A 15,139-nucleotide genomic window follows, 5' to 3' on the forward strand; every position below is an offset into this window, starting at 1 on the left:
ACGTCGCTGATATTGTTATCTATTAGTTCTAGCAAATTTGACATATTTTGTATATGATACTGTTATCTCATATGATATAAGTGTTGCCACTTGTAAGGGAATTTTCCAGGAACTGTTACTGTTTTACAGTCCCGTCTCCTTTTGAATACCCCCTCAAGTACATTACATGATATCAAAGAATTTGTTTTGATTAATATTCCTAGTGATTTGCTGTTCTCTTTAACTTTCTTCTTAAAGCCACCTTCTGATCTGAGACTTAGACACATGCTCTTTTAAATATACTGAAGGTCAGCAACAGATGTCATGCTTGGCAGTAGTTTGAAAAGCACAGGGAATTGCACAAGAACAAAAAGATCTAGAGCTGAATGCATGACAGGAAATTCATAAAGACAACCACTTAGCCAGCCCTACTGAATAACAAAGAAAATGGATGTTCCTCACTGACTGGCTGAAATTATGCCAAATGGATGCCTTTTGAAGGTTTTCCCGGTCTTGCATGATATTGTATTGCATACGTGGCTTAAGTAAAGCGGTGATTTATTTGCAGGGAATGGAGGAAGCCCAGAAAATTCAATTTCATACCAATTAAACTATCTGTTCCCTGATTCTAAACATTCAGTAACTCCCTATCCAGAGCTTAGCAATGTTTCCCCCTCCTCTCTATATTCGTCTGTGATTTCTTACCATCTACTAAATATATTAAGACATTCTCTTTATATTAGTTCACAGCTTCAAAATCCTTATGTGGCTTCTTCACCTTGCCCACCCCTCACTCCCAGGAACTCCACAAATAAATCACTGGACTAGGAGATATACAATGATATTACTAAAGAATTTTAATATCATAAGCTTATGAATTTCCACTAAAATCAAATACAAACTCTATATAACTTCTGTATATGAGTACCTTCTAGAACTTCTCATGGTCAAACTTTCCAGATTACTAGTCAATTAACTTAATTAACTGAATAATATTATACAAATAGGGGATGTAAGTGGAACTTAGCTCATACATGCTTCTTGATATGTTACTCTCTATTTTACCTCCAGATCTTTTATCCAAAGCCAAGCATCTTGCAAATTCTCTTCATTAACTTCAGCAAGTTTCTCTTGCCAAGCTACTGCTTGAGCATCAAATTTCACAAAGTTAAATCTGCTTTTGTGTCTCAGTTGTTCCTGTGAGAGATAGTCAGTTGCATTTTTCTCAATATTAAAAAAAACAAAAACAAAAACAAAATCCATGTTACATTTGGAAAGCAACATTCACAAGAGGAGTTTTCATTCATGTATAACTGGTAGTTTAATCCCAATAAATAATGACAAGTATTCTCTATACATATATGTTAGGTGGGAAATAGTAGTACCACCCAGTTTGCCTGACATTTCCCATTATAAGATCCTTCAGTTGCTTATAATTTTGTCATGAATGACTATGAATTGCCACTTTGAATGACAATGAATAGCCATTGGGCCACGGAAAGAGAGTGAGAATGACTCTATAGTTTGGTAATGAGGGCATTTACCTAGGATATGGAAGACCCAAGTTCTAATCCCTTTTCTCATCAGGCACAGAGGGGAATTAAACATGGGTAAAGTAAAGCGACAAGTCAGTCATGGATTCTGTGATTTTACGTGACCTCCACAACTGCAGCTTCAGGCAGCTGCCAGCCCTGGGCAGCCAGGATCGGGCTGTCAACTCCAGGCAGCAGGGCTTCAGCTCCAGCCCCACACCACGGGGCTCAGGCTTCTGTGATTTATTGCCCGCATCCTGCTTGTGACTTTTACTAAAAATACCCATGACAAAATCTTAGCCTTCAACATGGGTCTCCCACATTCCAGGTGAATGCCCTAACCACTGGGCTAAAGATTATAAGGAAGGCAGTGGCACCACAACCACCTTCTTCTTCACCACCAGCCATTTCTTGAAATCTTTGCTTTTGTCAAAATGCCTGAGAGTCCAAAAGAAATTTTACAGGTCTAAATGAAAGGTTTCATTTCAACATTACCAAAATGTTTTTTTCTTTCAGTCAATCAGAACTATTCAGTGAACTCAACACAAATTCACAAACTGTTCTGGTTAACCCCAAAATGCATTTTTTGGTGAATAAAGTATTTGTCTAAAAATATGTCACCTAGCTCTAGTTACAAGCCTTTGTGGCGGTGGGGAATCACAATTCACACATGCTCAGTAGAGAGTTGCTAGAGCTTAGCTAAAATCTCCAAAGATTCTATCTGCAGAGGGCATGCTCCTGCCCAGGGTTAAGTAGGACTTTCTCTACAACTGCTGCTCTCTGCTGCTGCTGGCTGAGATTGGGCACCTGAACTGACAGTATTTTTAGGAAAATCAAATGTTTTCGCAAAATGTTTCTTTTTTTTTAAATGGCTACTAATTTTAACTGAAAACAATGTGCAGGGAAAAAAAGCGTCAATCAGCTCTAAGTGCTAGTACTGCTACACATATCAGGCTTCTGGAACCACCATTTTATCTAACCTGAATGAGCTGAAATATTTTCTCCTTCACAAGTGGAAGTTTGTCCCTCATAGACTGAGATGTATCAATGAGAATATAGATGTGATCTTCAAGCACATTCCCAAAGAGACCTCTGCTCCCTCGCTGAATCCATTTAAGCCTGCAAGAAACAAAAACAAAAAAAAGTCACCTGAACATGGTATGAAAGGCAACATTTCAATAACATTTTGGAGCTAGAGAGCAGCATAAAGCAATATGGTAACATTAAAGCCAATAATCCTCCAGACTGAACTGGCTGTCCCTGGGAGCTACCAAGGTGTTCCTACTGCTCAGTGACTGTACTCCAGACCCAATTCAGGGAAGCACTTAAACACGTGATAAAATCCATCCCCATTCAGGGAAACACTTAAGGCCCTGATTCAGCAAGAAACTTAAGCACTTAAAAACAACTTTAATATTAGGCTCATGTTTAAATTCCTTACTGAACAGGAGCCTTAACCACATGGTTAATTTAAAATTAACTGGATTCGAGCACAGGCTTAAAGTTAAATGTGTGCTTGAGTGCTTTCCTGAACAGAATTATTTTTCTGATTGAGAGCCTCTAACCGGTTCCACTTTAGGTTCCTCTGGTGAGCTGTAACAACCTGTGTACATTGCACTGTGGGATATTAAAAATAGTGCAGTGGCTCGGAGATAAAGATTACTCACCTTTGTACAAGTTAAAAGAGAATGATGCCATAAAAAAAATAAAAGAATTATGTCACATTTGCAGTTGAAGGACATTTTCTCATGAAGTATTTCACAAAAGCATGCAAAGTACTCTACCAAGGTTTCATGACGAATGGACAACCCATTCAAAATAGAAAAATCTATGCTGGTGTTCTCGGATTTGAAATATAAAATCCTTGACTCTCAAACCTTTCCTGCTAGGAGCTTTCACCGGCATGTGAATTTCAACCAGAAGAAGACAAAGATAGGCTAAACCAAGGAAAAATAACAAAACCCTGGATGTTGATAAATATATTCAGGCACTGATACCCTTGGTGGGAAGAAACATGAAAAACTATGAAGAGAAATGCTTGAACACAATTGTTTCTGTTACATTGAGAAGAATCCCTAACAGACAAATATTATAAGGGCCAGGTTATGCCTATTAATTGCACGCCTGAGCTCTGGGTGGGGCAGAGCCGCACTGCACCAGCAGATGCTCTTGGAAGGATTATGCTTTAGGGAAGCAAAAGGCCTCTCGGAGCTCCTGGGGAGCTCCACTGCTGAGCCACCCCTAGGATTCAGCACCATGTTCTCCTCTCTATGGCCAGCCACCAGATCTAATTAGGGTGGAGAGGAGGGTGTAACAATCAGTCCAGATGCCCCAAGGGAGGTACAAAGGGTCTAAACCCCAAAGAATAAGCAATTGAATCAAACGGTTGCATACAATGTTATTGTGAATAAATATATATCAAGAAAGGTCTTTAATGAAAGCTTGTAGTGTTCTGACATTGACGGTCATTAGGAGAGGTGTTTACAAGTTATGGCTATGAATATATGTTTAGAACATTGTAACTGTTGTGCAACCAGAGCACCACCTCACAACAGAGGGGTGAAGCAATCAGGCAGCAAAAGATAATAGTGGAATTAATGGGGAAACATGAAACAACTTGAAATTGAAATGAAAAGCCCAGTCTTGGAAAACTAAGAGAGAAGGGAATTTCCTCCACCATGCAGTATCACCATAGTCTGAGAGGGGGAAAAAAATCTGCAAATCCTCAAAAGAGAGGGGATTTGAAGTGAAGGACATCCAAAAACTGAGAGCCAGCATCTAGGCAGGGTGCTGTCTAGGGAACACTAGATCCCCTCTATGATAGGGCACATTGTGAAACTGTTCAGAGTCAGTAGGTAACTTATATTAGAAAAGAGAATTTAGCTAATATAGAAGTAGAAAGCCTGAGATTGACCTTTATGTTTATTTTCTGAGTGACTTGTATGTGTTTGCTTTTCCTCACAAATTTGTCTCTGAATCTCTGATTTTTCTATTAAATAAACTTTTTGTTTGGTTCTACTCCAAGCAGGTCTCTGTTGTGCAAACTGCCTGGAGTGTGTGTGTCAAAATGAACTGATAACAGGTGTCAGTTTTCACACCTTCAGGGGTGTCATACCATAGGGGAAGAGTTCAAGTGTCTGGTAGTTAAGAACTCTGGGAGATGGATTTGGGGAGAGTTGGACTAGACGTGCTGTTGGGGGCACCCTGCAAGGAGTATCTAGGCTCTGAGTCATAGCCACATACTATTAAGGCACCCAAGATTACAGGGCAGATGATGGACAGAAGCCATTACTAATCTAAGTGATTCCCAAAATGTCCCAGAGGGCCATAGCCTAACCCCCTCTCCACACTTTTTCAACAAGGAGATACACTTGTGATTCTCAGATGGAAGATGTTATACATGTGCAAACAATTTTGAATTATGACCTGTCTTACTTAATATTTATTATTGTAGCATCTGATTTGAACAAGAAACTTTCAGCTCATAGATAAATGCAGTAAATGCCTATCTAGTTTTATTGTAGATTCTAAAAGTACCTTTACTAAAAGGCAATTTTTCAACTTCTTACATCAATGCTCCTCAGTGATCAGTATCAGGCATTCATACACAGGGGCGGCTCCAGCACACTAAGCGCGCACCTGGTGCGGCAAGCCGTGGGGGGGCAGTCAGGCTGCCTTCGATGGCATGCCTGCGGGAGGTCCGCCAGTCCCGTGGTTTCAGCAGCAATTCGGCAGCAGGTAAGCCGAAGGTGTGGGACCAGCGGACCTCCCGTAGGCATGCCGTTGAAAGCCGCCTGACTGCTGTGCTTGGAGTGGCAAAATACATAGAACCGCCCCTGTTCATACACTCCTGGTTGCAAAAAATAGACAATTTTTCCTTCCACTCGAACAGAAGAATGCAAGGTTACAAAACTGTGTTCAATCCATACATCAGTCTTTCTTAGTAAATGAATACTAAGAGGTCCTACATATAAAGGTCAGACTTAAAAAAAGGTAACTAACTTCTTTATAACTTTTATTGAGTGTTTACCCCCTGCTTCTGTCTGCCATGGCTGTAAACTTAAAACATTTCTGCATTAGAGCACAGATCTGAACAGATTTCATTTGAAACCAAACTAACCTTCTTTCCATTTGTCCAAGAGCATTCTTCATTCTCTCTTCATATTGCCTGTACTTCTCAGTAGAGACATACACATGAACCACAGACCCATCTTTCCAGTAAGTGTGTACAAATTTATCACAGTATTTTGCGTGGATTATTTTTTTATTCGTCTCCTACAGGGGCAAGGAATTATTAATTAAATGTTTTAAAATGTGATCTTTGCAATGTGCTGTAACAACATTTGGAAAATACACTTAAATAGCTGCAGAAGTAGCCACAGATTATAAACCTGCTCAGGACATTGGCTCCTGATATGAAATCAATAGAAACTGTTTCCCTGTCCTCCTTGACTTGCTCTTAGCTAGAAAGAACAGGAGAAGGATAGTGAAAAGTGTTCTGGTGGAGCTTGGGAAGAGCAAGCAAACCACAGAATAATCCAACCCTTCACACTTTGCTTTGAAACCCGGTAGTATTAGAGCATCTGGGGCCTCTACATCTCCTAGGCCATGTGGAACAGAATAAAAACTGAAAAACATTCCTTTGCCCCATTCCACTGAGTCATAAAGATGAGGAAAACCAAGTTGTTGCTGAAACCATCCCCCCATCCTTCGCGGCAGATTCCATAGTGAAAGCTGTCCTTTCAGGGCAAAGAGAGGGTCACTTCCACTCCATTTCACTTATGAACCTCTTCATCCTGTTCCATTAACAAGATTTTATTATAATCCTCCAAACAAGAATGAGGTTACAAACAGACCACATGCTGTACAAAAGGCTAATCTATAAAGTTTCATTGCAAGTCTGAAAAGCAGATAGAAGCCGAAAAGGCCACAGCATTCGAGGGAATCTTAGCAGTACTTACAGCATCAGTTTGTAAAGATTCATCCTCTGGCTTGGCTTTTATGTCAACCACCCCGTCAGCGTGCCGAAAAGTACAGTCAGCAAGTGCTTCATACAACGTCAGCTTCTGAGCTTTCAAGCCATTCTTCTGCAACCACTCCTTAGAACTTATATAATCCTCAGGTTTTGGCTCAGGCACTGGAGGATCAGTTTTGGTTGCTGATTTGAAAATATACATAACTAGTTGTACTTAACATAATTCACCAAAGAGTTTCTGTAAGCTATTACAAAAGAAGACTGATATATGGTTAACTGGGCCAAAATTTACAAACCTAAGGCCAACCTTGGGCTCCTAACTCCATACTTAGACACCTAAATAAAGAGTCTGATTTTCAAAAGTGTAGACAAATCATACTGATGCCAATGGAAGCTGCGGGATGCCCAGCACTTTATAAATGAGGCCAGCAATTTAACTGCTTAAGTATGGATTTAGGAGGCTAACTTTAGGCAACCATGTTTGAGAATGTTGATCAGAATTCTGAGTAGAATCACTGAATAATTATAGTTATAGACATCTGACTGCATGCATGAAGTTGCAAGAACAGAGCCTTATCATATGAAAGGAATTGCCTTTTGACTGCTGATCAGTGGCCTTTCACAAACTCTGCTAAATCATGTTTAAAACAAGTCTGTTTGCATATTTTTAAAACAAATGTGTTTGCATTTTTTTCCTTTGCATATACTTTATGTAAAGGCCACGGCTTAGTGTGTATACATAATGTATTATCTGAAGAGTCAACGGAGAGTAGGCAACCTCTTTTTCATTTCACTAGAACAGAACAGAGTACATTTTAGGATACAAGAGTTTTAAAGAGATCAAAAAGACAAAGAAAGAAATGTAGACAGACGGGACAACTCCAGTTATCTGAGTCACTGAGAGACAAAATAGGCTGCCCGAGTTCAGCTATTAATCACACTGGAATTTAATGTTTTCTTTAATTCAGTCTAGTGTATGATCAGAATATTTTCACATTTTATACAGTGATTATATATGAAAAAAATACATTAAAACAACATTAAGGTTGCAAAGTCAAACACTTATAAATTAGGAAATGTCAGAATTAAAGTTGCCCATGTAACCTTAATTCAGGCCCTTTGCACATATTTATTATGAAAGTCTTGCCCAACATCATATAGGAAGTATGTGGCAAACCCAGGAATGGAACTCAGTTCTCCAGTACTACTCCAGAGAATGTCCTTTCTCTCCCTGCATCCCTCTGTCTCATTTATTGCCAAACCTGTGTACTGAACGAAGCAGAAGTTCTGTAGAACAAATAATATGTGATTGTGTAATTATAGACTGTACCATAATGCTTACACACAAGGGAACCAAATTAAGGTTGCACAGGAAGCCTTATTTCTGACATTTCTTAATTCTGAATGCTTAATTTTGCAATCTTACTATTTTTAACCTGTATCAATGTAATTTCCTAGTTTTTTTAAACAAGAAAATTGAAAAATAATGGAATAATACTGATACACACACCCCACCCATGGATCATCAGCAGGATTTGAATTTAGGACCTTTAGATCCACTGTACAGATCTCCAACTTGAGCTAAAGTATTAACTGGTAGCAGTAGTAGGCTATTATCTCTATAAGGTCCAGCCACTAAATGGGGAAGGTGACACTTACTTTGCCAGTGGCTTACACACTATTTGTAAGAGAGCAGTGAAATGTTGGGAATTAAGAATTCTAGGTTCTATTCCTGGCTCTAGAAGGTAGTGTGATCCAATGGTTACAAACAGCATAGCCAACCATATAGATATGGCACAACTATTCTTAAAGGCAGAGTGGCTAAGTAGATCAGACTAGGGTCTTCCATATTGGAGGCCTGGGTTCTCTTCACAGCTCTGCCAGAAGCAATCTTGTGTGACCTCTTAGTTACCCCTTCTGGGTATAAAGGGGGGGATCCGGGGTCAGAGGCCTTGTCCAGAAGTAATGACTATGAAGTGCACAGGATTAACACCTGAGTAGTGGAACAGCTGAGATCAGAACTCTTGGCTTACAACCCAGAACACTTTCCCCTAAGTCAAAACATGCTTTTCAGCTGTTTCTTTGCTAACTATCCTACAGAGCCAAGTAGGGAAGCCTGGGAACATGTGGTTGCCATGCAGAAGCCCCATCAGGCCTGGAATCATGATCAGGGCAGATTGAATATTCAGAGATTTTAGCAACAAACCTCTACACCTAAAATGTAGGCTGACCTAGCTATGTCACCCAGGGGTGTGAAAAATTCACACTCCTGAAAGACATAGTTAAGCCAACCTACACCCCAGTGTAGGCACCACTAGGTCGATGGAAGATGCTATTTTTCTCTTCCTCTTAGTTCCCACACTCCTTCATTTTCATTCGGTTCAGACTGGTGATAGGAGACCAATTGTGAACAAGACAATACTCAACTTACATGTAAACAGATATATGAAGAAACATCTCATCAGGCAGAAAGCCTGGTTTTCACTTTTGCTAGTGACACAGACTAAGAACATATTTTCAGTATATATATTCAGAACTCCTTACATAGTATCTGCATACATATTTCACAACAATATTGATTACCAGTCTGACACTGGCTTTTTTTTGAGACCTCACATGACATAAAGCGTACAGACCAGACTCAGGTCTCCCCCACACACACACTATGTCCTTTGCCAGTTGACAAACCTGGGTCACAACCACATTCCAGTGAAGGGTTTTAGTGTGTGGATGAGGCCTGAATAAGGAGCAACTCTCGAATTACAACTCAAGTTAATGCTGCAGTGAAGACAAGGCCTAAGCAAATGACAATTTTCAGAGGTTTATAATTTGGTCAAATGTGGATGAATATTTGTGGGGCAGCTGAACTGCACAGCTATCCCCTGCCAGGTTTCAAGTCCCTCCCTCAAGCAATAGAGCTGATTGAGCTCCTTAGAAAAATAGCTGGAAAACCTAACATTAGTAAAACTACCTGGTTTTGATAGTCTTGTTCTCAGAGACATCTGAATAGTTTTTGCTGAAACTTTCCAAAAGGCAGAAAGCAAGCATGGAAAAATTCACCCAAGAATTGCTAAAGTTTAACAAAGTTAAAGCAACTGTAAACAGAAGCTTATAAAGGTAAGTGTATGCAACTGTAACTATAGATGGCATGTCTTGGTCTTAAAATAGTCCTAAAAAGAAAAATCATCCCTAAGTTGGCAGTTTATCAAAATTGCCCACAAATGAAACAAATTAATCATGAACACAATGATATCTTTCTAGAAAGAACAATACCTTTGCCAGATATAGGCTGGTCACACTCTGATAAAATATTCTGAAGTTGTATCAGCGCATTTCTGGCCTCCTCCAACTCCTTCCAGATCAGGAAGACATCCTCTCTGACACCAGCTACTGTGGGAGGAATAATGCACAGACTTTAATGCTTTCAGACAAATTCTGCTTTCACCTCTACACCTGCTCAACAATCCTAAAGTCAATGGGGTTGCCTGGGAAGGTACCATTTTATTACCTTGCCCATAGGGTCTCTTTGCAGTGGGAACTCCTCTCTTTAAAAGGGGTTCAAGGAATATACATGAGCAGAGAGGCACCAGCAACGAAGCTTCACTTGAGATGCATTGCCTGGGCTTAGGGCTCTGGGCCCTAAAACAGAGGAACACAGCCTCCTGGGTTTGGGGTGGTGGGTTTTTGGTTATAGCCTGTCCCATAGTGAGGAGCAAATCCTCCTTCCCAGCATGGGGAAACTCCACAAGGAAATTCTCATAGAATTCCCCTATATATTTTAATGCAGAAGCGGGAAATCCAGCCCTCTGTTCTTTTTTTTTTTTTAATTAAAACCGGCCTTTGCATGAGAAAGCCCAACCCCAAAATCTAGAAAAGCTGACATTTTCAGTTGCTTCAAATTCCTAAAACTACTGAGCAGATGCACTTGAAACTTTAGCAGTCCCCTAAGTATAAGTGATGTGATTTTAGCAATATACATTTGCCCTCCTGCTATAACTAACCAAAACCTTAATGACACCTAAGTAATTTATAAAATTCGTTTCAATTAGGCAGACAGGTGTCAATGAAATAAATTACTCAGTGCAAATCCCAAAGTTAGAGTAGATCTCAGACTATTTTAAAAATTCAAGAGATACTTTGCCCTTGATTAAAAGTTTAAAATTGGTCTTTAATAGAATAGAAGTATGCAAAAGCTGCAAGTTCAAAGCTGAAAAATAGAGACGGCATGCAATTCTGTTTCAAGAAGTCTATACAATGCTGTGAATAAATTAGGTAGCATGGTCTATGAGAACTTAATACTGTAATATGGATCAGAAGGAAGACTGGCATAATAGAACAATATGAGACGTAAAAGGATTGAATCACAAGTGCTCCTTTCTGTAAAACCAGATTAGTAGCCTAATGCTGAATTACATATTACAACACTGAATTTGTCCAACTATATGTTAACATCTGCTGATGCAATCCAGCGTACCCAAAACAATTACAGGATATGCCATACTTGATAATATACTCAATATATCTCTACTAAAATAAACCATCAGTTAACCTACACCAAACAAAACCCGCTCATTTTGACTGTTCAATAAACATCGTAGAATTGCCTTAAATGAACAATACATATATATTTTGTAAATACATCAACACAGTTTTAAATGTGAAATGCAGTTAATTTTCCATATAATCTTTTATAATGTGTTACTGTACACTGCCATCTCCTGGTATCCTCTTGTATTCTGAGAGTTCTGTTTTAGCCAATACAAGTTAACATGAAAATCACTCTCTCCAAAATCATAAAAAATGTTCAAGCAAAATGGAACATTCCACAGCATAAAACTGAAAAGGAAAAATAAAGTATAAGTTTCTCATTGACCTTAGAAGATCGAGAAAAATATTCTAACCAAAACACTTGATTCAGTTTCATTTTAAGAAACACCACGCTTAAAACATGACAATTGGCAAAACTGTAGCAGAGTTACATAAGAACATAAATGCACTATAAATTTGCAATCAACTACAACTACCAGGCCATTGAACATGTACCAGCTACAGTGATGTGGAAGTAAAACCACCAAATATAAATCATATATGTATTAATCAAGGTATTGAACATAGGGTTGTGCTGACAAATGCAATTCAGAAAAAAATATTTCCTTCCCAAATCATCATCTCCTACTAAAAGGGATCCAGATTTAATTTTGTGAAGGTTTTAAATGTTTCTGTTGAAAAGTTGAAAAATAGAAGCACTGTCAATGTTCTGCTGGTTTCTCCATGTCTTTCTAATTTATATGTTTTGAAAACTTACTGTATGTACTGATAATGTATCCAATATGGGACATGTATTGAATTCAATATTACACAATAAAACATTTATTGACATTTTTCACTTTCTTTTACGCCACAGCATTGTGAAATCAAATAACATACCCGTTTGATAGCAGATGTATTTGGTGACAAATCCTTTAGATGATAAATGCATTTTTCTATAGTCAAGCAACACAATATTTTTTTTACCCAGGTAACAACCAGGATTTACAAGACCAAGGACAAGATGTCAAAGCGGGTCCTACCTGGTGCCTAGTCCCCCACAGCAGGCCAACCCTTCTAGAGATTGCTCCAACATCATCCCCAGCAACTCCTTTTTCTCCAACTGAAGGGTTCATCTCCCCCTTTTTTCTGTCCCACCCACCACATCCGGCACAGCCTCACACCCCCAGTCATCTTCCTCCACCTGAGAAGCCACAAGAAAGAAAAACTGCTCCTTGAGGCCCCCCGAGAATCCCCCACACACACAAATATAATAATATAAACATCAATATCCTTTATATGCACAGTGTCCCAAGTGATCTCCGTCATACTGTCCTACTCCTCATCCTTCCTTTCTCCTGCCTCCCTCTCCAATGCTGGCTCTCCTGTTAACCTCGTCTTAATATTCGTTTTTCCACTAAATATTTACAGCCCTCAACAGCACTGATGCTGGTGCCCACTTGTATTGCAATTACCTAATTTTAAAGGGGTGAAAACATTATCTACTTCGAGGGAAATCAAGCACCGACCCACTCCAGGCGAAGAGCTTGTCAGTTTAACTGTCTCCTTGGATCTACCTGAAGAACTCAACAGTTCCATTTCATAAAGGGAAAAGAACTCAGTGATGTCCATGGGGTTACAATGGAAACAGGCAATACGCTGGATAAATATGCCTACAGCTTTTATATTTACTCTCCACTTGCAGCAAGAATGAAAGTTGAGCTTAAAGTTTTTCTTCTGCCTGATTCAGCACCATATTGCACTAATTTTGTGCCTATGTAACTCCACTGATTTCAGCAGAATTACACCACCATTAAGCAAGAGTAACACAGTGGTAAATCAAGCCCCTTATTTCCTTTACACAATAAGCTCCTATTTTGTGCCTAGATAACATTTTAAATTGAATGATTGACTCAGTGTTAGAAGGGTAAAATAGTTATTTAACTGTGTTCAAACCCTTACAATGAGTAATGTTTCAAAATTATTAACAGAATTTTAGAATTGGGTTCCAGACATTTAAAACCTTTTACTAAATATGTACTACCTATTATAGTACCAGATATGTACTTCACAATACAAATAAAGATGAATTTCCTGCCCCGAGGGCTTACAATCTAAAGTAGTGATAGCTAAAAGGCTGAAAAAGAGCAAGAAATAATAACTAAAAATTTGAATTGCGAATGGAGCATTTTAACTTGGTAAAATGTATACCCACTTTGCTGTACAGAATCAAAGTGTGTGTGTGTGTGTGCGCGCGCGCGCACATACAAACTACAACTAACATACAACACCCCAACAAGCAGCCCTTTCCACCTCCCAATTGCTGAACATCCTCACAGACAAAAAAATCAGTCTGTTCCAGTCTTACCTCCCAGCTACTATACCCATCCTGTAGCCTGCTTCAAAAACTACTCCAACCCCACCTGATTTCCCAACCAAGATACCAAACTAGCTTACAGCCACCAGCAAAACTAAACAAAAACTGGCAAACCAGCACCAACATTTCTAAAAGTCTAAGAAACAGAAGAAAAAAAAAGGGAAGAAAATTAATTTGCAGAAGAGACTGGAATATTAATTAATTCTGTGATCATTTGACTCAGACCAGGCTTTACAAAGGGAGAACAGACAAATGCAAGAAAATTAGACATTTTAAGTTGCTCAGACTTATTTTGCATACAAGCCAAGATGGGGAATTTAACTTCTTCCTGCAGAACCCTGCCTCCGCCACTGCGCGGCAGTAGAATACAGTAGCATTCTTTAAAGTGCTGCTGTTTAAAGGCAGCACTTCAAAAATTAGGTACACACGGTAGCACTGGAGATGTATTTGCCTGCAAATCCTGATCTCCTTTCCACTGGGGGAAGGCCAGTGGGATGCTATGCAGGTGAATTCTGCAGCCGATGCACTACCATGGAGCAGGGCTCCATGGGGATTCTCTCCATAGCATAGGAAGTGGGATTTGGACAGGGTTTCCATCTTTCTAATTGCACGAAACTGAACACCCTTGCCCCACTCCCTGTCCCACCCCTTCCCCAAGGCCCCATCCTGCCCCATCCTTTCTCTGAGGCTCCGCCCCTACTCACTCCATCCCCCCTCCCACACCCTCACTCACTCACTTTCACTGGGCTGGGGCAGGGGCCTCGGGTGCAGGAGGAGGTGAGGGCTCTAGCTGGGGGTGCGGGCTCCAGGGTGGGGCCAGAAATGAGGAGTTCCGGGTGTTGGAGGGGGCTCCAGGTTGACGCAGGGGATTGGGGTGTGGAAGGGAGTATGGGCTCTGGCTGGGGGTGAAGGCTCCAGGGTGGGGCCAGAAATGAGGGGTTCAGGGTGCAGGAGGGGGCTCCAAACTGAGGCGGGGCTTGGGGTATGGGACAGCGTGAGGATTCTGGCTGGGGGTGCAGGCTCTGGGAGGCAGTTAGGGTGTGGGAGAAGCGGTGTTATATCCCCTGGCTCCTAGGCGGAGGTGTGGCCAGGCGGTACAATTTCTCCTACCAATATAGCTACTGCCATACATGGAGGTGGTTTTATTATGTCGACAGGAGAGTTCTCTCCCATCGACACTGAGCGGCTACACAAGCGATCTTACAGCAGCACAGCTGCATCAGTACAGCTGTGCCGCTGTAAGCTCGCTGGTGTAGACATGGCCTCAGTTTCCAATTATTTTCTTTTGTAGTTTATTCCACATATGCAAGAAACAAAACACATTAGAGGCTAATCAGCATTTTTATTATTATTGCCCTCTGCATCATTCAAGAAGGCACCGTGAAACAAGAGACATCAGACATGGAAGAAAAGAGTAATCACGGCAATATATTTTCGGCTCTGAAAGGATTTAGAATCTAGACACAACTGGAGTTTTCTGATTGGTTGTCAGTGATGTCATAACCATGGCTATAATGCTTAGTAATTGCACAAGGCTAATTGTCTTCCTTTTTAACTTGTAAATTCTAGTCCATAATAGCAATGACATACCACACAATGCATTTCAAAGAGATTACTGCACTTTTAGGTGATTAAAGCTACTCATCATTCATCTTTAGAAACGGTGGCATAGAAACAATTTCAGATATGCAACATTTACTGAAATGCTCCCACCACACCCCTAGCATATATACAGCAACACCCTTCCCT

At 40.1% G+C, this 15,139-nt stretch overlaps 1 protein-coding gene across 3 annotated transcripts in view; it reads right to left on the reverse strand.

The window, feature by feature from the left end:
• Positions 1-15,139, reverse strand: part of VWA3B (von Willebrand factor A domain containing 3B) — a 139,132-nt gene that overhangs the window by 91,542 nt on the left and 32,451 nt on the right. For all 3 annotated transcript variants that reach the window (XM_045005257.1, XM_045005261.1, XM_045005247.1), the window contains exons 9-13: positions 9,760-9,876; positions 6,473-6,669; positions 5,632-5,786; positions 2,492-2,630; positions 1,045-1,176 (exon numbers count right to left, since the gene is read on the reverse strand). In XM_045005257.1, the coding sequence (XP_044861192.1) occupies positions 1,045-1,176; positions 2,492-2,630; positions 5,632-5,786; positions 6,473-6,669; positions 9,760-9,876 (740 nt within the window). The remainder of the gene's footprint in view (positions 1-1,044; positions 1,177-2,491; positions 2,631-5,631; positions 5,787-6,472; positions 6,670-9,759; positions 9,877-15,139) is intronic.

Source organism: Mauremys mutica, chromosome 1 (assembly GCF_020497125.1).
Source record: "Mauremys mutica isolate MM-2020 ecotype Southern chromosome 1, ASM2049712v1, whole genome shotgun sequence".
Lineage (NCBI taxonomy): Eukaryota > Metazoa > Chordata > Testudines > Geoemydidae > Mauremys > Mauremys mutica.